The 25,663-nt window shown below is 47.7% G+C and overlaps 1 protein-coding gene across 2 annotated transcripts; it reads left to right on the forward strand.

Annotated features, from left to right (window-relative positions):
* Positions 1-35: 35 nt before the first annotated feature.
* Positions 36-25,662, forward strand: HEMK1 (HemK methyltransferase family member 1). Of its 2 annotated transcripts, none has more exons than XM_032699569.1 (11): positions 36-160; positions 2,222-2,664; positions 3,142-3,233; positions 4,461-4,554; positions 16,835-16,984; positions 18,999-19,063; positions 21,288-21,337; positions 21,973-22,078; positions 23,033-23,128; positions 24,835-24,948; positions 25,285-25,662. In XM_032699569.1, exons 2-11 carry the CDS (start codon positions 2,404-2,406, stop codon positions 25,319-25,321), a joined length of 1,065 nt encoding a protein of 354 aa, XP_032555460.1. In that variant the 5' UTR covers positions 36-160; positions 2,222-2,403; the 3' UTR covers positions 25,322-25,662. The 2 variants fall into 2 exon arrangements, with proteins under 2 accessions (XP_032555460.1, XP_032555461.1); XM_032699570.1 differs by lacking the exon at positions 36-160 and adding an exon at positions 215-413.
* The last annotated feature ends 1 nt before the right edge of the window (position 25,663 follows it).

Below are 25,663 nucleotides of genomic sequence, written 5' to 3' on the forward strand. Positions count from 1 at the left end.
CGGCCGCTCCCTCACGGCCCTGCCCCGGCACCGGGCCCGGCTCCCGGCTGTCCACGGCCCTGCCCGGCTGCCCACGGCTCTGCCCGCGCCCCGGCCGAGTTCCCGGAGGGAGCCGGCTGCGCCCCCGGGCCCCGCCGGTGACGGTGGCGGTGGCCGTGAGGTGAGGCGTCGCTGTGCGCGCGCTCGCCTCAGAGCAGCCCCCGGGCCCCGCCGCCCCTCAGGCCAAGGGACACCCCCCCACACACGGCCTTGGTGTGCAGGGAAGGCCGGGAGGAGCGGCCGCGTGCCGGTGCCGGCGGGGCTCTGTGGAGCACAGGTCCTGTGAGGAGCTGGGGGTGTTCAGCTTGGAGAAGAGGAGGCTCAGGGATGGCCTTACCACTTTCTACATTTCCCTGACAGGAGGGTGTAGCCAGGTGGGGATCGGGCTCTGCTCCCAGGTAACCAGCAATGGGACAAAAGGGCTCGGTCTTAAGCGGCGCCAGGGGAGGTTTAGGTGGGACAGTAGGAAGAAGTGCTACACAGAGAGAGTGACTGGATGTCGGAATGGGCTGCCCAGGGAGGTAGTGGAGACTCCTTGTCTGGAGACATTCCAAACCCTCCTAGATGTCTTCCTGGCTCACGTGCTCCAGGTGACCCTGCCTTGGCAGTGGGGTTGGACTCCCCATTCTCCAGAACTCCCTTCCAACGCTAACGATTCTGTGATTAATAATGCCAGGAATGCCAGCATTGTTCCAGCTGCGGTCAATTAAGGTCTTCTCTGCCTCCCTAACAACACTAATGCTTGTTAATGTTTTATTCCTTTAGTGCTCCCCTTGTGGCAGTATCCCCTAAACGGGGCCTTGGAGTGGGAAGCTGCCTGGGTAAACACTGTATCTGAGAGACTGCTTATGCTTAACATAAAGGCACGTTTCATAGGGACTGTTTGTCTCTCTGTTGAGAGTAATGCAGAGGGTAAGGAGGGGATTCTTGAGCTCTTACAGCACCCACCCCTTTGCCAGGAGGTAGCAGGTGAGCCAGTCTGGAGATCTTTGCTGCAGGATTTTCCTCCTGGGCTCTGTTTGATATTACAGAGGAGGGCAGCAGAGGCCTAACTGTCCCATGGTTTTGCTGTGCAGCAGGAGCAGGGCAGGTACCCCATGGAGCATGGCTGTGGTGCCAGCGTCTGCCAGGCTGGAGCAGAGCTGGCATCCCCAGCTGTCCTTGCAGCAGCACTCCTGTGGGGCAGGGAGCCGCTCTGGGTGCTGCCAGCTGCTCAGGAGAGGGATTTAGCTGTCTGGTGCCTTTCTCAACTGGAGTAGAGGAGGTTGTGGCCTCTCCCAGACAGTGTTGAAAAGCAGCCATCAACAGAGGAATGGAAATGGGCTCTCAGGGAAACCCACAGTTGCTCCAGGGGCTGTGAGTCAGAAGGGAGGGGGGGCCCTCATTTCAGATGGATCACAGCAGGAAAATGTGGTTGTTGTTCTGTTTGTTTCCCACTGTTCCAAGTGTGATATGCAGCAGCTGTTTTGTAAAGTTTCATTTCCTTTGTCTCCTGCAGTCATCTTGTTTGTTTTTATTCCCTCTCTGTCTGGCTCTGCCTCTTCTCTCCTTTAAGAGACTGACTTCCCTCTGGCAGGGTTTACCCTTTCTGGCCTTTGCATCTTCCAAGTGTTTCTCTTCCCTCTGTTACATTGTGAGCTTTTTTCCTTTCTCTGCCCTTAGCAGCTCAGCTCTGGCCCTGTGACCCCTTGTTTGCCCTCTGGGGACGGTGACAGTGTGGAAGACCCTTGACCCACTGAGTCCAGGTCTTCTGTGAGCATCTCTGCTAACCTAGGACTTGGGGTTTATGAGCAGAGAGAGGAGTAAAAGAAAGAACTGGGGAGAGACTGAAGCTCTTCCTGCAGGGAGCCAGGGTGATCTGTGGGGTGGAGAGCCAAGGGCTGGAGCTGCAGGTTGGTACGTCAGTGGCTTTTTGGGAGCAAGAACAGGCAGGAGTGCTGTGCCTCTGTAGGCAGCTTGTTTCTGCCCTGCTGTGGGCAAGGACTGGCCTCTGACCTGTGGAGAAGTGGATTGCAGTGACAGAGCTGGTTGGCTGTCACCTGAGTCTTTTTTTGGTTAATCTTAGACTGTGAGTAGTTGGTTTTACACCTGTGGGCAGAGGTTAGGGCAAGCAGTCTATGTTCTGTCAGAGGGGAACCTGTGATCTGGTGAATTCAGCCTGTTCTCTTGCCTTGTTTTCTAGACCAGAAGAGCTGCAAAACAGTGCCACTGTCACGCTGCCCCGAGGAGAACCCACTGGCTGTGGTCAGCTGGTGCTCAGCCCCAGTGGCTGGTGTTGGCACCAGGTGTCCTGGGAGCCTCAGCACTGACTGGATCAGCAGGTGGCAACAAGGAACACGTGTGGAAACCAGAAACTGCACAACAATGAGATGCCTCAGCCATCCACTGCTCAGGAGGGTGTTGAGCCTCTCACCTCAGCACGTGCCAGGGCGATTGAGTCCAAGTGAAGCCGGTGTCCTCAGTCCAAACCAGTTGTCTCTGAGGCAGAGCTGCAGTGCAGGACCTGGGCTCCTGACTGCCACTGATACGGTCAACTACTGGCAGAAGGTGTTTGAGATAAATGGGATCCCCGAAGCACGAGAATCCAGTCAATACATTGTGTCATTTGTTCTGGGAGCAAAAACAGTTAAGTAATAGGAAAAGAATAAGGTCTGTGCTTGCCTCTCACTTTGTCATTTTGATTGAATCCCTTACCTTCGGTTTTATCTCACTTGTAGGGAATAGAACAACTTATCTTTCCTTAAATAGCAGAGAGGGTGAGCCATAGTTTATTATCGCCAGCACAACACTTGGGGCCTCTTAAATGCTGTCCTTTGCAGGGACTGAAGTGTAACCCATGACATATACATTTACCCCGATTTTGCCTGATGAAGTGATTCTTAATTTTAGTTATTTTTGTGAGCCCCAAAAAGTAGCAGAACAGTTGTATGGGTTTGTTTCTAAACATGCTGATAGGTCCTATTTATCACCTGGGCTTTCCAGCAGTCCCAGGTATATTTGATTGTCAGTGCCCTGGACCTCCCTGGAGGATGCCCTTGGCAGGGTGGCAGAGGACACCCCAGTGGCACAAGGGGGCAGGTTTTAAAGTGACTTTGTCTTCAGTTTCAGAGCCTGAATTCCAAAAGCCTCCACACTCCACTTACAGCAATGCAGCAGGAGCAAATCCAGCAGCTGAGCAACAGGCGACTAGAAAGGTAAGAGCATCCTCTTGTAGTTGTTCCTTCAGAGGGTTTTCCTTCAGCCTTAAATCAGCCAGAAGAATGGTAGCACACAACAGCAGCTCAGATGTCAAGTAACAGTGCTGTGTTGATTTCTAGTGGGGATTAAAGTGGTGGGCAAAACTTTTCCACCTGATCCCCAGGGCCCTTCCTGCAAGGGTGCTGTCCAGCTGGTCAGCCCCCAGCCTGTACTGGTGCATGGGGTTATTCCTTCCCTGTTTGTAGGGCTTCATATTACCCTGCTGAATTTCTTGAGATTCCTGTCAGCCCATTTCTCCAGAGGTCCCTCTGGAAAGTAGCACACCCATCTGGTCTGTTAACCACTCCTCCCAATTTTCTGTCACCCACAGACATGCCAAGGGTGCTCTCTGTCCCTGCATTCAGGTCACTAACAAAGGTGCTATGCAGTATTGCCCCCCCTGTTGACCCCGGGGTACTCCACTAGTGATCAGCCTTCACCTGAGCCTTGCTCTGCTGAGCTCAGCCCTCTGGGCTGCACAGTTCAGTCGGTTTTCAGTCCACCTCTTATCTAGTCTGTACTTCATCAGCTGGTATGTGAGGGAGTTATGGGATACAGTATCAAAGCCCTTGGGAAAGTCGAGATACACAGTATTTATTGATTGCTCTCCTCGTGCACCAAACTGGTCATTGTGTCGTGGGTGGCTACCAGGTCAGTCAGGAATGATATCCCCTTGCTAAATCCGTGCTGACTGCTCCCAGTCACCTTCCTGTACCTTACTATGTTTGGAAGCAGTCTCTAGGGCTGCTTTGTTCCATCGCTTTCCCCACTATCTATGTAAGGCTGGCTGACCTGTAGTTCCCTGGGTCCAGTGCCTGATAACAAACTCAGCTGTGGGAACGCAGCTCCCCCAGAGTGCACATGCACATTGCTCACAGAGCTGAGCCTGGGGGGGTGCAGCTGCTCCCCCTCAGAGGGGCTGTGTGCCCAGCAGTGAGGTGTGTGCCCAGCAGTAGGTGTGAGCTCAGCAGCGAGGTGTGTGCCCAGCAGTGAGGTGTGTGCCCAGCAGTGAGGTGTGTGCCCAGCAGTGAGGTGTGTGCCCAGCAGTGAGGTGTGTGCCCAGCAGTGAGGTGTGTGCTCAGCACTGAGGTGTGAGCTCAGCAGCGAGGTTAGCGTGGCATGAGAGCTCCTCTGGCTCATGGAGTGTAGTCCTAGGTGTTCACACTTGCTCTTGCCTGCCACAGGATGCCAGTGCAGTATGTGCTTGGTGAGTGGGACTTCCAGGACCTGACCCTGAAGATGAGACCCCCAGTATTCATTCCACGGCCTGAAACAGAGGTATGGCTGTGGGGGCTGTGGGGATTGGGTGTGTGAATTCTGTGACACAGCACAGTCATAGCACTGCTGTGGAGGCACCCTGTGTGTCCTGAGGTTGTAGTGATGAGGTCAGGTCATTCCACTTCTTTAAAACAAGGAGGGGATTCTAATCTTGTGATCTGGAACTGATGCTGATGACCTTTGCCTCCTGGCTCAGAGCAAGAGATGTTGCAAGCTAATGTTTCACACTGGGATCCATCACCACTGATGGAAGGACTTGGCTTTGCTTTCCTTAGTTCTGCTATAGGAAGGACTCATAGAAGTTCAAAATCTGTACTGATATCCCAGTGGTTTAGTGCATTGGTACAAGGATAAGAATATAAACATTGTCCAGAGGCTGCCAGCAAACCCCTGCAGTAGCAGGAAGCTGCTACTGGAAAACAGTAATGAATTCCAGAGAGCTTGTTTGTCCATGTGCAGACTGAAACAGTGCAGGCTGGTAGGAAATGGCCCCTACCACCTGTCTGATGGCTCCATGGTGGTTTCTGGACAAACACAGGAAACTGAAAGGTAAGTTCTGAGCTGGGCTGGAATGAAACATGACTGTCAGTCATAAGAATGTGAAGGACAGCCATACATGGCCAAGTTAAAACTCCATTTTCCCCAGTATTCCTGCTGCTACAGAAAAGCCCAAGAACTACATGGGGACACTTCCCCTGACAATAGCCTAGCTTTCAGCACATGGACCATCCTAGCAAGGAAACTCTTGGCCCTTGGAGAGTTTAAGATTTGTGAGGGGGTTTTTTCCCTGTGTTTTGGATTGGTTTATTTTCTTCTGGAGCTTGGGTAACTTTTGGAGATGAAGTGGTCTCCATAGCTTGTCTATTTATGAGTCCCAGAAACTTAGTTTCAGTCTAGTAGTCATTTCTTCAGTTGTTTGCCTGCTGCTTGGTGACTGCTGTAGTGTTCAAAAATTAAACAGAAGTTAACAGGCCAAGACAACCTGTGCTTCTGTTGTGCCCTTTGAGGAAGAGGTTGCTGCTGAAATCCATGAGAGGGTTCCAGACCATTTAGTGGGAATCAGCACAACTACCACTTAGACATCCTCTCATCCCAGCCTGTAGAAGAATATTCAGAACCAGAGCCTTGGTTTGGTGTGGGGCATCCGCAGCACCTCATGGAGAGCCTGCTGGGCCCTAAATCATAGTGATGGCACTTGTGTCCAAGGAACTTGGGAGCTCTCTGCTCTGTCTGGGTTGATCACCCTGTGGTGCTCAAGTTTGGAGACAGAGCTCTCCGGAGCTCTGGAATAGTTTTGCCAGTTGGAGCCAGTGATGGTTGGCTTTGTTATTGTCAACAGCATTTCTGCTCTGGTTGACTGAAGAGAGTATTTCCAACCTCTGACACCCCATTAGTTCTTGGGTCATTAAAACCAGAGGGAACTTTAGTTCTGCAAGGCAAAGTATCTGCTGGCAAGGCTTCTTCTGGGGCTGTGCTCTGATTCTCCCCACGCAGTGCCAGGCCCCAAACAAAGGCCTATTGTGTGGAGTGGAAGGCAGGGTGGGTGTTAATTGAGCCCACATGGTTTTGGTAAAATCACCTCCTCTTGCCCAAACTGGAGTGCAGTGCTGTGCAGCACACTGTGTTTGAAACCACTTAACATACCCTAGTGCAAAGATGTAGCATAAACAGCTTAACCCAAGCCTCATCCCTGGGAAAACTTGATTTAATGTGACACTTTACTTACTCTGAAGGAACGTTTTTAGCACATTTAGTACGGAAGACCAGAAGTTTATGATGAATAGCTCAGGAACGGAGCTCTGAGGGCACTCAGAGTTTCCCTGTGATGTTCTGGGGAGGTTACTGTGACTTGAAGAGCCTTGGGGACAAGATCCAGCTGTTTAGCATCACCTGGCAGGGCGTGGCTTCAGACATGTGCTGCTTCCAGGAACTGTGTCCTGTGCATAATCTGTTGAACAAAGCACCTTGGTGTCCAGATCCTTTCCTTCTGCTGGAAGGAAAGGTTAGTCATCTCAGACTGGGAGTTTTGTGTGGTGGGTTGGGGTTTGCCTACATTTTGTTTCCTCAGAGTAATTTTTTCAGCCTTTACTGGACTTTAAAACTGCAGTGGAAATACCTCCCTTCAGAAATGTTGAAAGTTCGCGGCATCTGTTGCTTTCTTTTTGTGTAGGATTTGTCTGCAGTGTTCTCAAATCCAGTAGTGCTGAAACTTTTTGCCAAATACTATCTGTAAACAATCCTTGTTCTTTAGGAAGAAGTTCATTATCAGTGTTGTTATCCCAAGTTCATGTTGCTCATCTGTGACTGAACACACGAGCCAAGTGTCCTGAGCAAATGTGACTCCCTAAATTGACTTTTTGGTGCACATACACAAGCAGCTGCAAAATTTGCTTCCTAATTGTATTTATGTAGCTTCATCAAGTGCTCCTGTATGTTGATTGAAGTCTGAGAAGAAGGGGAGCTGAGTTTATGACACATTTTGTTGTCTGGCTACAACAGAAGGGTTGTGACTCTTGTTCCCAGAGCTGTGGTAATGGCATGAAGTTAAACACAGCAGGACACAAACCACGAGCATTGTTTTGGGCCTGGGGACAGGGACACATGCAGAGAGGGAAGCTCCCTTGCCTGCTCAGTATTGCCCTGTGAAATTTGCCCCTGTGCAGACTGTTTAGTTCTCTCTGGGAGCTGAGCCCTCTCCTGTTCTCTCCCTCCGGGAATATTTTTCAGCACATGTGGCTTCATTCTTCTGTTCCATGGGAAACCGGGAACAAAATTAGGCAACTATCAGGTCCTGTTTAAGCTCTGGCCTGCTGTGAGCAAAGCTTTGGCCTCGCTGCTGCAAGGGCTGAGTGGGATTGTGAGGGCCTGTGGAGCTCTGCATCCTCCCAGCTTTGCTCCTGTGGCACTGGTGCCAGGCTTCTGCACTGGGAGTGTTTGGACCAACGTTTAGGGGTGTGCTCAGTTTCATATTATGTTTTTTATGCAATTATTCTTGTAATGTCAAGACATCCCTGTCTCAACACTCCTTGGTCACTGTATTAATGGAGAAGAAAGACCTTTTCCCAAAGCAAGGCCTCTTAAAATGAGGACAGAGAGAAGGAGAATCCAGCCAACCATGGATACATAACTCCTTTCTTGTCCAGGCAATTATAGGCCTCACCACGGATTCCTTAAGGGAAGGTTTGGTTTGGTCCAGGACTTGTCTGAAGCAGTTTGGGGTACGTGGTCCTCCCATCTCTTACCCCCAGAGGGCGCTCCAGGCTTAGGCTCGCGGGGTTCCTGATGGTTCCGTTTCCTATCACTTATCCCAGGATTTCTGGTGATTCTAAAAAGGTTTATTTGCTCAGTGGAAGCAAAAATGGCCACCTTTCATCGTTTGCAACTACTGTGCGGGTCCAGGCAGGTTCTCAGACACTGTGCTTTTGCTTTTCCTGGAGGAAAGCTGCTGGGACTGTGGGACTGTGACAGTCCTCTCAAGCAGCTCTGGAGATCTCCTCCCAGCAGCAAAAGCAAAAGCTCAGGCCACCCAGGAGTCTCCTGGAGTCACCTCCTTCACCTGTTGTGATCCCAGCACAAACTCACACCCTACGTAATTTTTTCTGTCTCGGCTTTTGTTGTGGCGGCTGTGACACGGGAACAGTCCATTGTCCTGTAAGGGGAGGCACTGCAGGGTGAGGATGTGTGTCAGGCCTGGGAGACATCTTAGGGAAAGAAACTACAGATCTGTGGCATGCTGAACATTCAGGAGTGATGCAGAAAAGATCGTGGCTACAGTCTCCTGTGAGAGAAAGAAGAAGACTCAGTGTGTCAGACTATATTGGTGGGTCTAGTTTGGTGTACTGGGGCTCATCTGGGCTTGGAGCAGATGGTGGGGGCAAATCACAAGGGAAGAGATGAGTGTGGAAGGGTCCCCTTTTCTTCTGACAGTCAGCAGTTAAGGACTGGTCTTAGCCAAAGCTGGATTTGGGGCCATCCTGCTTCATAATCACTAATGGACCTGTCCTCCATTGATTTGTTTAATCCTCTTTGGAGTCCGTCTGTGTCCGACCTCTCTGACATCATCTGGCAGCGAATCTTTCTAATTTTGTGTTGTAAGTGGGAAAAGTGTGTTCTTTGCTCCTGGTGCTGCCTGCTCATTTAACCATGAAGGAAAACCTTTACTTTTTACTGCATAACACTTCAGTCATTCACTTAAGTGTCTACAGCATGTGTAATTTTTAGTTATGTCGCTGTCTAATGAGTTTTTCCCACCTATGATTTTTAAGCTTTTTGCTTGTTTCCCAAAATAGGTTGTTTCTTTCCCATGAAAATGTGCTCAAAGCCCTGAGGTCATTGCTGTTTACTTGCATCTGCCCCTAGAATGGCAGTCATTGTGTGGGGTGTTCTGTGAAGGCACTTGAGTCAAAGATTTGCTCAGAGAAACCTTTCACAAAGGTTAACTGTACTTCCAGCTAAACATAATCATTAACCTTTCAAGAAGGTCCAGCACACAGAGAAGGGAGGATTTTCCCTTCCTGACCTGCATATGCAAATACACAGATTGCAAGGTGGGGCCTTTTGGCAGTGCTTTATGTCAAAGCAGTGACACATTTTCTGGTTTAATCAGTGCTGAAAGGAAGCCTTTGATGCAGAAATGTCCTTTCATTTCCTTAATTTCATCACCACAGATGGTTACTTTTTGGAAAGGTCTGAAGGTCACACTGTCTAGTGGATACAGGCATTGGTCAGGACTCAAGAAATTTGGCTTTTTCTTCCTGGTATTGCCTCTGACCAGTTGTCCCTTCAAAGGAAGGCTGCTTCTCCTTTCTGCATCACTGACTTCCCAGTTTCAGAAATGAAAAGGGTCATAGTGCCCTGTCTTGACATAGCTTAAGGTCCTTTCTTGAAATATGTGGAGACTTGTGTAAGGTATGTTGCACATAAATGCAGTAGGGCATTATTTAATAAATCAAATGTTAACTGCTATCTGTCAAAATAGAGCTGTAAAGAAACGTGCTAAAGATGGAGCATTGCTGTGTGGCCTCACACAGATCACATTTTGCCCATATGATATGCAGTATTTTATCACTATGTTGGAGGAGAACATTATTTTCTGCAAGTGGGCTGTGGCACAGAGGCTGGGGAACGGGAATTATGAAGGGAGCCTGTTGTTGCTGCAGAGCAATTGGAAATGCCCTTTGAGCTGGGCACAAGTGTTTAGTAGGGTCATATATACAGAGACAAATAGTGCAGCCTGTGCCTCGTGGCCGAGGCATTTCTGCTGCCAGAAGTGCTTGGAGGAATATTTGGGATCTCCAGTATCTTATGGATGTTGGCTGATACCATGAGCACCCTCTTTCAGGGCTGCCCAGTGGGCTCCACGTGATCCTTGTGTGTGGGTCAGGGGATTGCCACGAACAAGTAGCAGGATTAAAGAATTAGAGCTGCAGTAGTGGAATAGCTGCACAACTATTATGTCCAGTTATGTTACTGACTGGTTGGGAGAGAAGTGGAAAACTGGGTTTGGAGAAAAACCAGTATGTGGATTAATAGCTGGAAAAATTCTGCCTTGTTGTTACAGACTGCTTAGCTCATCAAAGACAAGCTTAAGGGTTAATTAGCTGGCACAGGGAGGAGGAATTTGATAACTGAAATCTCTCTGGTTTCACAGACAAGTGTATAATAAGCACTAGAAATGCAGGCCAGAAGAAAAGGTGCACATCTTTACCAGAGAGTGTAATTAAATGTTGAAACAGTTTAACAGGAGTCTGTTGCTGGCCACCTGAAAATCAGGACAGAATGTTTTCCTCGGACAGATTTCTTATTCAAAAGGAAATGATGGAAGAAACAGGGTTATTCCTGGCTAACTGGCCTTGATGAATTATAGTGGTAGTTTCTTCTGGCTTCCTATCCAAGAAAAAAAGGCTCTGCTATTGCAGAGAATTACTTCTGAGTTGGTGATTTTCAAAATGTAAATAATGTAAATTTAAAGCTAAAATCTGTGCTGAAGGCGGGGAAAGCAACAGCTGTTCTTTTAAGTCATGTACAAACCTGTTCCCCGGGTTAACATATACAGACTTAGCTAATATGTTCCCACAGACTTCTGTGTCGTTAATGCCTGTATTTTTTTGGCCCTAAAAGAACTCTGATACCTTTAGCTTTTTAATCTCCCTGTTCTGATTGAAAGAGGGTCTCTATTTCAGCAGGGTACTGTAGCTCATCAGCAGTTAAAGCAGGATGTAGGACTAGAATGGAGAAAAACAAACCGTAGAAAGGCTGGAACAGATGGGACTCAAGGAGATTCCCACATGAGTGGGGAAAAAAAACATCTCCTCCCCCCCCAGCTTTTTTCAGATATCCAAGTAACAGGAATTTCAGAGCTAGGGATTAGTGAGCTAGAGCAGTGCATCCCTCCAGATGCTGTGTCTGGCAGGGGTCAATAGCAGTATCTGCAGAGAAAGAAGATACCTTGCTAGATATAGATGTCTAGATAGACAGAGCTTCGTGCTGGAGGCTCAAGGGACAGCCACAGTGCCGTGACTTGGAGCCACTCTTGCCCCTGGGCTGTGGCTAAATTTAGGCATGGCAGCTGTGGGAATTTCTCTTGGGCACGGGCACATATGGGTTGCTGCAGTTGCTGCTGATTGGTAAAATCAAGTCTGGGTGCTGTCACAGCCTCTGCTCCAACAGATGAAGCAGAACTTGGCATGTGCCCTGACACGTGTTACAGAGAAGCCAAAGCCCTTCCTCAGTATCAGGCATGCTTTGACCTGTTTGTCTGTCATTGCTATTGCCTGATAAAGCCACCTTTTATTCTAAAATCAGCAGCTCTCTCTGCAGTTATTCTGATGCTTTGCTTACTGTACTTTTATAGTTTCCTGGGCTTGGTGCAATGTTTTTTCTTTCTTACTACTGTGCCAGGCAGAAGAGCCCAGGACAAGGCCCTTGCCTGCCCACGAAGCACTGGGCTGCCTTGGTGGCTTGGTTTTGGAAGTGGGGTACATGGCAGGGATCTCCTAGGGCCATTGCCATGGAGTTAGGTTTCCAGCTTGGCTTCCTGCTGTTTTGTCATGTGCTGATTTGCAGCCAAGTGGACAAACAGGAGGGGAGGGGTGATTTGGTTAATATCAGATCAGGCTCTATGGAAAGTCCTGGATTCTGAGAACAGAAGTTTCTGGAAAGCACACAAATAAGAAAAACAATCCCAGGAAGTGTGCGAGAGCAGAGAGAAGGTGGTTTTCCTGGGTCTTTTGCTTTCCTTGTCCTGTTTGCCAACCTGGGAATTGAGAGCTCCCTGTCACCCTGGCTCGTACCCCTGAAACCTTGTTTTCCCTGCTTTCCCCAGAGCACGTGGAGCACAAAAAAAGGTGCTTGTAGGGAACATAGTGTGAGTTTGTGACATCCAGCCTTGCCTTTCCCTCCCTCCCCTCCTCTCGTTTCTCTCAGCCTTGTGCTTTAGCAGCTGGAGCATCCGATGGGCTGTTCCCTGTTGCTGGGCTGGAGCACAGGATCCCCTCACTCCAGCCCTGCACACGGCTGCACTCTGGAGCACAGGAATCTCTGCCGGGGCTGGACACGGCCTGAGCCTGCTCTGGCTGCTGGCTGGGCCTGCAGCTGTGGGCTTGTGGTTTGGGTGCTGGCAGCCCCTGGCCTCACACTTGCTCTGTGCAGCTGTGGTTCCAAGAAATACAGTGAACTGGAGACCTGGCCACAGGGGAGGGGTGATACCGAGAACCTGTGAGAGCACCAGTGGTGCTCAGGGAACCGCAGCTGGGGGTGGGAGGGTGAGGCAGAGGCTCAGGGGAAGCCGGAGGTGTGCACAAGGGTTTGTGTTTGTTTCGCTCAACAGAGAAGATGGGGGGGGGGGAAGAGAAAACCCAAATAAATGACAGTGTGAACTTAGGGTGAATCTGGCAGTGAAGCAAGACTTCCTGGAATCGTGAGGTGAGAGCGGCTTGGCTGAGAGACAAAAGCTTGAGAGCCTCTTGAGTGCTGGAAATTAAGTAGCATCGGAAGCAAATATTTGTGTCCCCTGTACGTGGAACCGCAGGCAATCACAGAATCCCAGAAGAGTTAGGGCTGGAAGGGACCTCTGGAGATCACCCAGACCAGCCCCCTTGCCAAGGCAGGGCCACCTGGAGCAGGTGACACAGGAAGGTGTCCAGGTTGGTTTGGATGTCTACAGAGAGGGACACTCCACACCCTCCCTGTTCCAGGGCTCTGCCACATGCAACAGAACAAAGTTCTTCCTCATGTTGAGGTGAAACTTGCTGTGTTTTAGTTTATGGCCGTTGCTCCTTGTTCTGTCACTGGGCACCACTGAAGAGTCTGGCACCATCCTCTTGGCACCTGCTATTTTTATTCATTAATGAGATCCTCTCTGTCTTCACTTCTCTAGACTAAATACACTAATAGATCTCTTCTTGTCTTTCCAAACTCTTCCTTTGCTAGTCAGGACTGAATATCCTTCTCCCTCCCACAGATGTCCGGCATTTTCCCCTGTAGATTTTTAAATTCTCTTCTGGCAAAGACACAGAGGGTCTGTAGCACTCTTTTGTGCTAAGCAGCAGAGCGTAGGTCCCTGAAAACCCATCACTTGATGCCTGTGGCACCTTCAGCCCAGTGCAATCTAAAAACCCTTCCACATACTTTGCCTTGCACCTCGCTTGCCCCCCTCATGGATGCACAGGTTTGAGAGGTGGCTGGGACTTACACCCATGTGTGTGTACACCAGGCTCCAGGTTAAAAGTAGTTCTGCCAGTACCTGTACCACTGGTCAGCAGGATTTTTAGTGTGGACTGTGTTGTTGCTGACAATAATGACTCATACTGTAAGCAATAATTTGAATTCTAATGACTCCACAATTGAGCATTCATCCTACCCAGTGGTTGGAATGCTGTGGGCAAGTGTGGAATGGGGTCACATTTCTGAAATACCTTTTTAATTTATGATTTTACTTGCTCCTTAATACATCACTTTGATTTTTTTTTAATTGTGTTTACATTTTTTTTATCTGCAACAGTAAAAACAACAACAACAACAACAACAAAACCTCAATTCAAGAACAGCCAAGCACTATTTCTTTAGATATTGTAGACAGGGCATCTGAACAAGCTGATTTGTTCTCCAGGTTTTAGAGACATTCATTGTCAAGTCTTTGTTTTCTCCAAAACTAGCATTTTTCTGTGGTGAGGGACATTTCTCTCCAGGAACCCTGTAAATGGTGTGAGTGATGGTAAGCCCTGCTGAACAGCCTGCCATTTCAGTTTAGAGTGCCAGGTCCCACAGAATTTACTTAACACATTCCCAGGGTTAATCACCAAGGCTGCCAAAGTGTTTTCTATCCCAGTGGAATTTTTGTCATTTCATCTCCAGCCTTTAAAGCTGGTGATCAAACTGACGGTTAAAATGGCTTTTATGTATGATATGGTTGTGCTCTGAGTCTGTTCAGTTGAGAAGATGTGGGGTATCCTGCCCAGCCTTTGGCCAGCTGCTGTTGTCCCACTTTTTCTGTCTGGGACTGGCATCTCTTTTTTTTGTACCGTCAACCCCTTTGTTGCTCTTCCCTGGTGTTGTTCCAGTCAGATTCTTGTGCAGAGGTTGGGAATGTCTGACCTGGGGGGTGTTTTGTAGTCTCTGTATGAACATTGTAATGCTTGGCCAGAAATACATCATCTCCCAAGATGAGATTTGAAAGGAGTTCTGCAAAGTGCTGTAATTTATCAGTTTGCAGTGGTGATATTTTGGAGATGGTGGTGTGCTTGGAAAAGCACAGATTTTCACTGAATCATTTGCTAGAAGATGAAAAATACTGAGAAGAATCTGAAGAAAATGGTTTCAAAACAATTTAGGATAATTTAATCATTCCTGTTTTCTGAGAAGGAAATCTCTAGTGGCAATGGCAGTGGGATGACTGGACACACTCTGTGTCGTGGTTCCTGGATTTTCCTGGTTCTTTGCCAGTTAAAAAACCTTCATCTTTGCTCGTCAATCAAGTTGAACAATTATTTTCATAATTATTCAACTTTTTACTGCAGTGAGATACTTATGTCTGAGAAAAGATGTAGTTTCTTTAGGTTGTCACATTAATATCTTTTAATTTGGTACTATTATGGTAAACATGCATATTATGAGAGAACCAGCCTTTGCCTCAGTAAGGAGCATATGAAATAACCAAGACAATGAGACAAAGGGGGTCGGGAAGCAGGATACAAAGCCTAAGGAATACCAACATCTCATTTCATTTGCACATGTGGTAAAAGCTGAAATGGGCCGTATTTAATTAGGAGCTTTGGCAAGCACTGTAAAATACTTTCACCGTGGTGGAATGTGTAAAGTAGACATTCCATTAAAAACCACCAAGCTTGAAATTGCTAATGACAAACTTTAAGGAAGTTAATAAATGCTGAGAATAGTTCTGGTGTGTGGAAGTCACATTTGGACTTTTGTAATCAGTAACTTGTGCTACTCTGGGAACAGATGGTTCTGAGTTACTGTGGAGATTTCCTGGAAATATTTGTAAGTGTGCAGAAATGGCTGGTATTTCAAAGAGGGATTTAATGGCCAAGCAGAACTTTTTGGGTGCCTCTTGGAATCATCAGCACCTGCTTTGCCAAACCAGCTGTGGTTCCAATCTCTGGCTGTCTCCACTGCCAGAGTGTTCTCAGACTGATTCATCTGGAGCTGTTGGCTGAATGGCCAAAGCCATTTTTACACAAAAGTGGGTAGATGAGGTGTTTTATTTTTCCCTGTTGTTGTCTGATAGTCCTCTAATGGTTTCCTACAGGTTGGAGGCCTGTGAGAATGTTTTCATCCATTGCTGTCTAGGAAAGAAATGGCAGAGCAGCAGTGAGCAAAATGTGATTTGGGGGGCTGTGAGCAAAATCCTGTATGAGAGCAATGCCAATAATGACACAGTGACCAGGGCAGGGCATTGTGCTGTGACTCCTCATCCCTGGTTGGGGCTACTTAGGTGTCAGTCACCCAACTCACCTTTGCAGACTGACTCCAGCAGCAACCAATATCTTCATGAACACTGCAGCTGTGCACAAGGCACCTCTTGTGCTGCACCCCATGCTGGGGGATGGATCCAAGGAAGGCCTTATGCCCTTATGGACAAGCCTGCCCAGTTCAGGCTCCTGACAAAGGCCATTGTAAAGTAGAAAAGAAGCTGACCTGCCTGCTAGGCCTTGTTGCTTTTAAATATTCCTGCTGATGCCAAGAATATGCAAGTTTCCTCGTTAAAATGGGAGGCAAGTTATTTTCCTGGTAATGGATTTTATTTTTGCCTGTTGGCAAAATCGAGCCAATTGTTTTCTGTTACTTTTGTCAGACTTTCTGGATTTAGAGGAGAGGTCCAAAGCAGACCTCTCAAGTGGAGTATCCCAGCCGTGGTGGGAGTGCCTTGGGCAGCAGGGCCTTGTTTGTGTGTTGCTGTGGGATTGCAGGGAGCTGTGAAGCACCTGCTGAGCTGCTGAGGAACTCCAGGTGTTTGTGAGCTTTCTGTCTTAGAGTTTTCTCCGGTGAATAACAAGGGAAGTTCATGCTGCAGTCTGAGGGAGGCACATGTGTGTTTTCTCTTGTGGCCAGTCACTTATTTTCACAAACGTGGAAATCTTGGAGACCCTTCCTGCTGTATTGGATTTTACATGACATTGTGAAGGGATTTAAAAAAGAAGAGAGTGATGGGAAGGAGGGGGGAGCAATGAGAGAGCTGCATGCAGATACAGGAGCATGGATGAAAATCTATTCCATGTGACTTTACACCAATAAAACATAGTAGGAGTCCACAATCTGAAATCCATGCAGGGAGCTGCTCATGTGGATCATTTAGTAACCCATTGCCTTTGCTTTTCATCTGCAGGTTGGATTATTAGTTTAGATGCTGTTAGCAGCTCCTCCAGATCATGCACCCTGCTGAGACAGTGTAGAAATCTTAAATTTTGATGCTTGCAAATTCTGAAAGCTGAAATTCTGAAGTAAATAAAATGGTGTTGCAGAAGATAATGTGCTCCAGCTGTTTGGTTATTGCTTTTCCCAACAGTGCAAGAAGATTTCAGAGGATCTGTGGGAAATTGTATCCTGAGGATTTGGTTGCTAATCAAAGCACCCTGTGGGGCAGATGGAGCTGAAGTGACTTCTGGCACGTCAGTTCCATTGCTACCATCTGTGTTTTTAAAATTAGCAACAAAAATACATTTCTCTGGGTACACAGTCGAGAAATTTAATCTGCAGTCCTCAGATCACAAAGGTGTGAATCAAAACAGCTCCCTTAGTAACATTATTTGTTTGTTTTTGTTAGGATCTCGTCTCTTTAGTTGTGGAGGAAGAATCTCAGAAATGTGCGAATTCAAGCCCCTGCTTCCCAGTTCCTGTTCCTCATCCTGTGATCCTGGAGGTTGGCTGTGGCTCTGGAGCAGTTGCTCTGAGTCTGCTGTGCAAACTGCCACAGGTGAGCTTTCTTCAGTGCTCCTGGTCCAGCAGGTGCCTGTGCTAGAGGACAGCCCCACACTGCTCATCTTCATGGAGGTGTCTCTGGTGGGGTTTGGGCGGCTCAGGTCTGTGGCAATCAGGCTCTGTAAGTTCATACTAAGGAGAGGAGGGATATTTGGGAATTGCTCTCCCCAGCTGTCTGCAGGAGCAGCAGAGACATAATCAGAATGAAAGAAGTGAATGTGCTCATTCTTCAGCTGTCACAGCTCACTTGGCCTGGAGCGCTGGTGGGTGTTGGTTCAAGCTGATAACCTGGGCTGAGGACAGGAGGGATGAGACATGGGCACACACTCATTAGTTGAATTTATGGGGCAGTCATCTCTAAAAATCACCTTGCTGTGAACCAAAAGATCTTGTCTCTAGGAGACTGGAGACTGAATGAATCCAGGGAAGGGCTTACCATAGCAGTGTCAGTACTTGGGATCAATATGACAAGCATATGTCACTGCCACCACTGCCAAACCACCTTTTACAAGTCTTCTGTTCCCTGGTAACAACCCACAGCTTCTGAACAAAGTGAAAAGAGCGGGAAGGGGACTGAGGTGTGGGTCACCAAAGCCCTTCTTGCCCCTGATTCATTTGACATGTTTACTGAGATACTCTTGGTAAAGAAAACGAGAAGTGAATCCAAGATCTCACTGCATGTGCTTAAGGGGAAAGTATTCCCCTTTCCTCAGAACTGCAGACCAGCCAGTTCCTTCTCATGAACAAGAATTGCTGTGGCCAACCCCTCCTCCTGTAGAAATGTAAACCTTGCTGTGTAAAAATTAGAGGTTGATGCCTGTAATGGGAGGGGTGTTTCCTCCTCCCAGTGACCTGAGAAGGTTAATACTTGAATTTCATGACTTCAGAGTATAATTGGTCTGATTTCCTGAGCTAGGAGAAGAGCTTCATGCTCTTTTCCTTGCTTGTTTAGTTAAAGAGCTGTGTCAGTCTGTCCCTGTGACTGATAACAGTCCTTTCCCAGCACAAACAACTGTGCCCAGAGAAATAAGGAAGGAGCCTTGACTGATTAGAATTAGTGGTACCCACACTGACAGCTCAGTGGAGTTTACACTGTGTAATCTCTGTAGCGTTTGAGGCGGAATTTGGCACTAGGGTACTGAGAAAACAGCAGCAACTTTTCATTTATGGACTCAGCTGTGTCCTTCACCTTCAGGGTCAGCTTCATGTGTGTGGTTTGTAGCCTGGGGCTGTGAAATTCATCCCCTTAGGAATGATGGCAAATCACACCATCGTCTGCAAATGAGGGTGTTTCTTCAAGTTTCTTCAAGCATGTGTTCTCTGTGTAAATTCTTGCCAATATCTGTGCTTAAAAAGCATTAAGCAAAGCAAAACCAAGTTAGGCCTTTGCCTGTGGTTTTCCCAAGGTGGAATGGAAGGTCAAACAAATCTCTTGGCTGTGTAGCCCTGCCTCTTAACATTTTGCTGGAGAACTCTCAGATACTTGACACACAGTCAAGTACGTGCAGTCAATACAGGCAGTGAATGTGGTGTAAGGACTGCAGTGGAGCAACTAGGTAAAAGGTGTCTGCATAACAGATGGAAAATTCCAGAACCTCTGTCCAAGTGGTTGTGTTAATGCTGGGAGGGATTCTGTCTGCATTAGAGAGGAGAAACCTTCAACGTGATCTTCCTTCAGCTACCCCAGACTAGCCAGTGTTGTGTCTCACGCTACCAGGAGCTGTGAGCACGTCAGATAATGTGACTCAGTGTGACTGTTGCTGTCAGCTCAGAGGCCTGTCTGTTTTGGTGGCTCCTGGCTGTGGTGCAGAGTGCCTTTGGTCACATTAGTGCCTCACTGGACGTGACTCACGATCCCAGCAGTGCCCCAGATACATTCTTCATGAGCTGTTCCTTTCAGGAGCCAAGATGAGCAGTCAGTTGTCAGTTTTGATCTTGCATGTTTGGCAGAGCTTGGGAACTTTGATGTTGTAACACGTGGGGTTTGTTGGCTTTTTTTTCTGTCCCAGAGCCAGGTCATAGCCATGGATAAAGAGGAGGCTGCTGTGGATCTCACCAGGGAGAACGCACACAGGTACAAGACCACGTATTGCTCATTTTTTGTAAATTGTTGTTTGAGAAAGACCAAGAGTCCTCAGTATTTGTACATGCAGTTCATTTTTATCACCACTGGAAACCAGAGAATGTTTGGTAGAGCTCCTAAAGTGTGTAATAACTCAGAAAAAATGCTTATGTTTACCAGAGTATTTTTTCTTTGACTTGTGAACACACTTTGTAAAGACAGCAGCCTCAGTAAAGCAATAGTACTTACACACTGTCTGTCGTAAAGGGTTTTCAAAGTGTTTCTTGGTAACTCCTCTTATCCCTTTCTGTGAACTCAGGAAGCTCAGGGCAGCAGGAAGAATGTTTATGTCACTCAGGAGTGAAGGACAAGTGGCTCCCTAGGTCATTATTGTTGTGCTTGTGTCTCTCCTTGCTCCTCTAGAAATAAGCTTGCACACTCCAGTAGCACTTTTCCTCTGCTGTGCTCTGAGTGTGGCCTCCCTCAGGATCCTCCTTGCAGTCTTGATTTAGTGGGAATGGTGCTGCTGGGCCCCAAGCTGTTTGGACACCTGGATGTTCAGAGCTCCAGAATGAACCCATTGTGCCTGAAATCAGGACAGATGTCTGTCAGGTTGACCTTGTCCTTCCTAGTGGCTCCACTTCCTCAGCTGGTTCTTCTGTCAGGCTGTTCTGGACTGTCACTACCACAGGGAACTCCAGAGCTGGAATCCCAGAATGCTTCTGAGTCCTGGATCCCAGTCTCTGTAGACATTGTGAAGGGTACAGAGCTCCAGACTGCATCCATGTCCTCAGGAACTGCTGGGCCCTTGGCATTAATTAGAGCCATGTCACAAAGAATTCCTATTGCTGTTTCTCATGGAGTCCATGAGTTTCAAGAGGTGCTCATTAACTGGAATTTCTGTCCACAGGGCCCACATACACTTTTTTCCCAAGCTGCTGCCAGCATTGGGGCTACAGAGAGGGATATTTCTGGTTCTGGCTGCACTGAGCTGTATCTCTTCACTTGCAACCCAGCCCCAGCTCACAGTGAGCCTGAAGAGATGTGTAGGAACAGGCCCTTCCCAGGCTTGTCACCACACTGTCACCCTTTGCCTCCTAGCCCAGTTACACAGAATGGAGAGCAGAGGTTTCCTTCTGAAGTGTCAGTGTGGAACCAAGTTCTGTTGCAATTTTTCATAGATATAGTAAAAGCTGGCCAGATCTTTGCCTCCTTGGTGGATTATTGTTCTGTCATCTGGGAAAAATTGCCTTGCTTATTAGCATTGCTTGTTGGCCTAAGAGTGCATGAGGGAGTGTAAATACCCTGTCAGAGGACCTCGTATTTCTCCATGGACATTTTCATTGCATCCTTAAAACCTTGTCCATGGCGTGGTGCCCTGTAGCTCTTGGGAGAGGAGCCAGCAGGATAAGCTGTGTGACTGCTTGACTGAACCCAGCTTGGATCCTGCCTGCTTTTCAGAGCTCCCTTATCCCAGCTGTGTTCTCCAGATGCTTGGGTGAGTCTTACTCTCACTGAATCGATCCTGTGCCCATGGCACCCAGTGCAGGAATCCCTCCCTTTCCTGATGCCTGTGTGTGCTGACAGGGCAGCTGTTGCTGGTCTGGGAATGGCATCTTCTGTGGGAGGCTTGGAGTCTTGCTCCTGCAGTAGATCCTGACCAGCCTAGTCTTTCTGCCTTTGCAAACTACTTCCTCTGACATTGTTCAAATGTCCTCAAAAGGGCCACAGGCAAAACTGGGGAGAAAAGAGAGGTATTTTGATGGGTGGACCACGTGGCTGAGGAAATAGAGGTTCTGTTCCATCCTTGCTGTGTCACTCTCCCTGTTTCTCTGACCTCTCCTGTAGTATCAGGCTGCCACCAAGCCCAAGGCTACTTTCAGACTGGCCTCTCTTTCCTGTCCCAGGAGCATCAAGGGAGCTTTGCTCAGGATTCTTAAGATTTAAGGGGATCACTCTCTCAACTGTTTTCCCCTGGCAAGGAAAATATAGAGGAGCCACACTCTGGAATCACCACGGGTGCACAGTGTGCTCTTTGCTTTGAATTTTGTTCCTCGAGCAAAGAGCAGGTCCTAAATTTCCCTTGAGGGGAATCCAGCTGCAGTCACTGGGGTGGGATGTAAGTGTATCAGATAAGAGGTGCAATATTTAATGATCTGTTTGTAGAATGTGCTGTTCATGAATCCACACAAACATGCCTCCTAAGCTTTCTGTTCTTGCATCTGGAATTTTACAGGCTGCAGCTCCAGGAGAGGATTCACATCATCCACCAAGATGTTTCACACAGTAACTCTTTTCACTGTTACAATCCCCTTTGTCTTTCTCCCTTTTTTCTTTGATGGGGAGGCAGGTGTGACATACACCCAAGGGACCCCTCTGGGATGCAGGTGGCAGGAGGGTGTTGAAGTTAATAGAGAAAAAGGTCAGTAAGAAGTGAGCCAGTGAAGCTTTTCCCTTCAGAGATTTCCAGACCATATGATCAGCTGAGAGAAGTCCCTGCCTACACCAGAAGGTGAATTGTTCCTGGTTTTAGGTGTCCAAAGGTTGTGTCTGAGCTGGTAGTACAGGTGCCCTTTGCTGTTACTGAGGAGAGGCAAATAGATACATGTTGTAATTCATTCCATGCTGCCATGGATGCTTTAGATAAATTTGACATGCCTGTCTCTCCACTGATGTTAGAGGGAGCCCATATATTTAACTTAGATTAAATGCCCAGCCTCATTCACCTGAAATTAGGTGAGTTGAACCAGGGAAGGATACTTGTCTTACCCAGACTTGGCTGAAACCAGTTCAAACTGACATTTGCTGAGGCTTAAGCAGTGAGGTCGATGCTTGGCTGTTCCCTGGGTAGGATGTTGACACTGAGCTTATAGGGAAGATGCCACAGTTCAGAGCTGGTTGTGATTCTTCTTCTTTTCTAGGTTCTGCCAAACAGCTGCTGCTCTGGGGCCCCATAGATGTCATAGTCAGTAACCCCCCCTATGTTTTCCATGAGGACATGGCTTCCTTGGATGCAGAAATCCTCCGGTAATCAGACAAATAGATTTTTCCTCTCTTGTTCCTTGGAGCAAGGTTTTCTGTCTGCTTCCTTGTACTACACACAACTGCACACAAAACATGCAAATGTAGTATACATGTGCAAAGTGTGGGTGTGTTTATATGGTATATAATAATTCAGTGTTACTTTGATACTGCTTACGGGCCTGAAGCAGTATCAAAGTATTTTAAATACTCATTAAAATGGAAAACACACACATTTTGAAACCAACAAGTTCTCAATCCAAAATTGTTTCAGAGCATTTTTCCTGTTAGACTTTTTTTTTAATAATCGGTGTGAGTTTACGAAAGAAAGAGTAATCTGAGCAGCTTTTTGTGATGGGTGGAAATGCTGCTACCCACTCTCATCCCAATACATGTCTTAAGCAGAAAAAAAATGAGTAAGCTCTTTTGGGATGTGGAACTACTTTGCGTGTGCTGGTTCTTCCCCAGACTGGATTGTCTGCGTGTCAGGACAAAGTCCTGCCCCCACCTCTGTATGAGATGCACAGCAGAGTTCTGAGAGCGGAGCCTTCTCTACCCCAGCTGGCTCTGCTGGGTTAGCAGGCAGCTGATGTGGTTGTTGGCTTGGTTGAGAGCAAGCAGTGATCCCTGGCTGTGCAACCCCTTTTCTCCCTGTGCAGCTCACACAGAGAGAACAGACCCACTGTTGGAAGTGTGAGCCCCTGGCTGCAGCTGGCTCCTCATCTTCAGGCAGACTCCAGGGGATGTTTTCTGCTGGTGCTAAAGGTGGAGTTTCTCAGCCCAGTGGTAGCTGCCCTCCACTCCCTGTATTTTACAGGAAAGCCCTGGGTGCTGTCCCCTGCTGTAGGAGCACTGGAGCTCAGCTGTGTTTGGTGCTCCTTTCTCCACAGAGCCTGGGGTGATCCATTCTCAAGGGCCACATTAATTGCTGTTAAATGTCATCTTTTTCCCACACTCCAGCTATGAGGACCTTGATGCTTTGGATGGGGGAGATGATGGGATGAGAGTCATCAAAACAATTCTGGCTTTGGCTCCTTCTCTTCTGAAGGATTCTGGGTAAGCACTGCTCTCTCTTTGAATTCTGTGTCCTTTATCCACTCAGTTCTGTAACTTCTATACCTTTCTGTATGAAAACAAAACAGAGGGAAAATAGTTGCAGAACTATCCCCCCATTGCCCCATTTAATAACAGCACTTTAGAAAATGTCGTGTGTATGAGCAAAATTAGCTTGAAATGGGTTAATAAAGGGATACAGGCCTTCCTGGACTGGTGGTGCTGTTTCATGGTCATTACTGAAGTGGGAACCTTTAAAGGTCAAAGCAGGAACAAAAAGAACATGGAAGAGAGTGCAAAAAGCAGGGGAAGTTTTAAGGTGAATAACTGATGGAAGGAGAAGCATTGTAGAACTCTGGGAGGATGGATGTGGATCTCTATTCCCTCCCACCCTTTAATTAGGGGAAACTTGTTTATTGTGCCAGTATACAATGCTGAATATCCCAGGAGAAAGAAGATCAGCCAGGGATAGTTTCTTAGATGTTAAATTTCTCCCTGATTAGTATTCAAGACTGATTGTTCCTGCTCTCTGCCATGTGGGATCCATTTTGAAGATCATCGTGCTGATAACCAAAAGTCTGAATGCACTGTTCTTGTGCCAGGGCATTCACACATCCTGCTGAATATTCCTGACATTTGGCCAGCATAAGAGAGGTCACTGAAAATCTGCTGTTCTCAGAAGAAGAATGGGAAAATTGAGAGGCATACTCCATGCAGAATTCATTCCTCGTGCTTTGCATGACCACAGGAGCAGAAGATGCTCCTCAGAACTTCCCAGCAACAGAGATTGGTCCCATGGGGTTGTTTGTTAGGATTATTTCTTTTCCTTCCCTTTTTGCTCATTGTATGAGGTGGAGCCCCCATTGAGGAGTGGAAGCTTTTTAGGGTCAGAAATGAGATCCACACCCAGCTTGGTGAATTTGTAGGGAGTATTCAGTGTGGGATGTTTTAGGAGTTCTCAGGACAGCATAGGATGAGGCTTGGCCTCTGTCCTTTGCCTGTTGAAGTTGTATCTTGCTGTGCTCTGCCAGGCCATAACCAGCTCCATCCTCCACGTGCCTCTGAGCTGGGGTGGTTCTGCCCCATCACAGGAGGGGAGGTGGGAAGTGGGCTGGGGTTGTAAAGCCTGGCAGAAATGGAAGTAGCCCTGCAGTGCCCAGGCCTAGTCCTGGTGCCCTGACTGAAGCTGGCTGATGAGTTTTGGGTAGGCCTGAATGCTGGTGGTGTTTTCATGACTGATTTATGGAGGCATTTACTGTGGGAGGATGTGTGTGCTGACTTGTCCTTCATGGCTCTGCTGCCTCCACACAGAGGAACTTCCTGCTGCCAGGCCAGTGCTCAGTGTCTGTGCATTTGCAGCATAAAACTGCATTCTGGCCTTACATCTTTGGGGCCTTCAGGAAGACATTGCTGGTGGTATCTCTGCATGAGCTTCAAAAGGACTCCTTACATCTTAACACAAGAGTTTAAATACCATGAGAATTCCCCCCCAGGTTCAACACTTTCTCCCCTGAAGGAGGCAGTTGGGATCTGCATCTAAAATGGACAGCTATGATCTGTTTTAGGTTTACTGGATTGCAGTGTATTTGCTGACCTTTTCATTTCCCACTGGTAGGAGTCATCCAGAAGGAAAGACCTTAATTTTTATCAGTTTAACAACCTAAACGTGTGCATCTCTCTACTTTCTACACTTGAACGTGTCTTTTCAGGAGTGTGTTTCTGGAAGTTGATCCCAGACACCCAGATATGGTGGAGCACTGGCTACAGGCACACCCAAACTTACCACTCACCCTCCGTGCCATTCACAAGGACTTCTGTGGCAAGTAAGTCTTTTTTTACCTTCAGATTCTTGCTTCAGGTGTGGGTTCTGTGTCCTTTGTGGAATATGTCCCTGCACCCTGATGAGTTGGATGAACTCAGCCAGGAAAGGGCCACAGCTGAAGCCAGTCTTTGACAAAATAGGGGCTCAGCCTTCTGATACTCTGAGACAGCCTGGCAAGTGTCTGAGTCATAAATTCTGACACAAGTAAGCATTTCTGGTGGAGTGACAGGCTTGGTGAGATTATTGCCATTGGAAAATTGCTGCTTTTATAGGATAGAGGTAGAGGCATATTCTCCCAGAGTGAGACTTACAGTGCTGGTCATTCTTTTTCCCACAGGCCTAGGTTTCTGCACATCCAGAAACAAAGCAGATGACAACTGCAGCAGACATAACTCACCTTGCAGAATGCTTTGTGCTCTTGAGCCTGGCTGAACAGCTTGTGGAAAACTCCTTTTGCCGGGTGAAAGGAATCTCCACTTCATTCCCCTTTGCTGGACTCTCCATGCAGTGACAGACCCCTTCATTTCCCCATACAGACTTCACCCAGAGATGCAGAAGTTCAGCTGAGCATATGTGGAAGTGTTTCACCTTCCTCAGGGAGCTGCAGGAAACTTTTTAGTCTGCTCTGCTAAAGCGGCTCATTAATCTCAGGACCCAAGATGGAGTTCACAGCTCCAGATATTTCATTAAAAATACAACTTCTCAACGTGCCAGAT

Source organism: Chiroxiphia lanceolata, chromosome 11 (genome assembly GCF_009829145.1).
Source record: "Chiroxiphia lanceolata isolate bChiLan1 chromosome 11, bChiLan1.pri, whole genome shotgun sequence".
In the NCBI taxonomy this organism is placed as follows: Eukaryota; Metazoa; Chordata; class Aves; order Passeriformes; family Pipridae; genus Chiroxiphia; species Chiroxiphia lanceolata.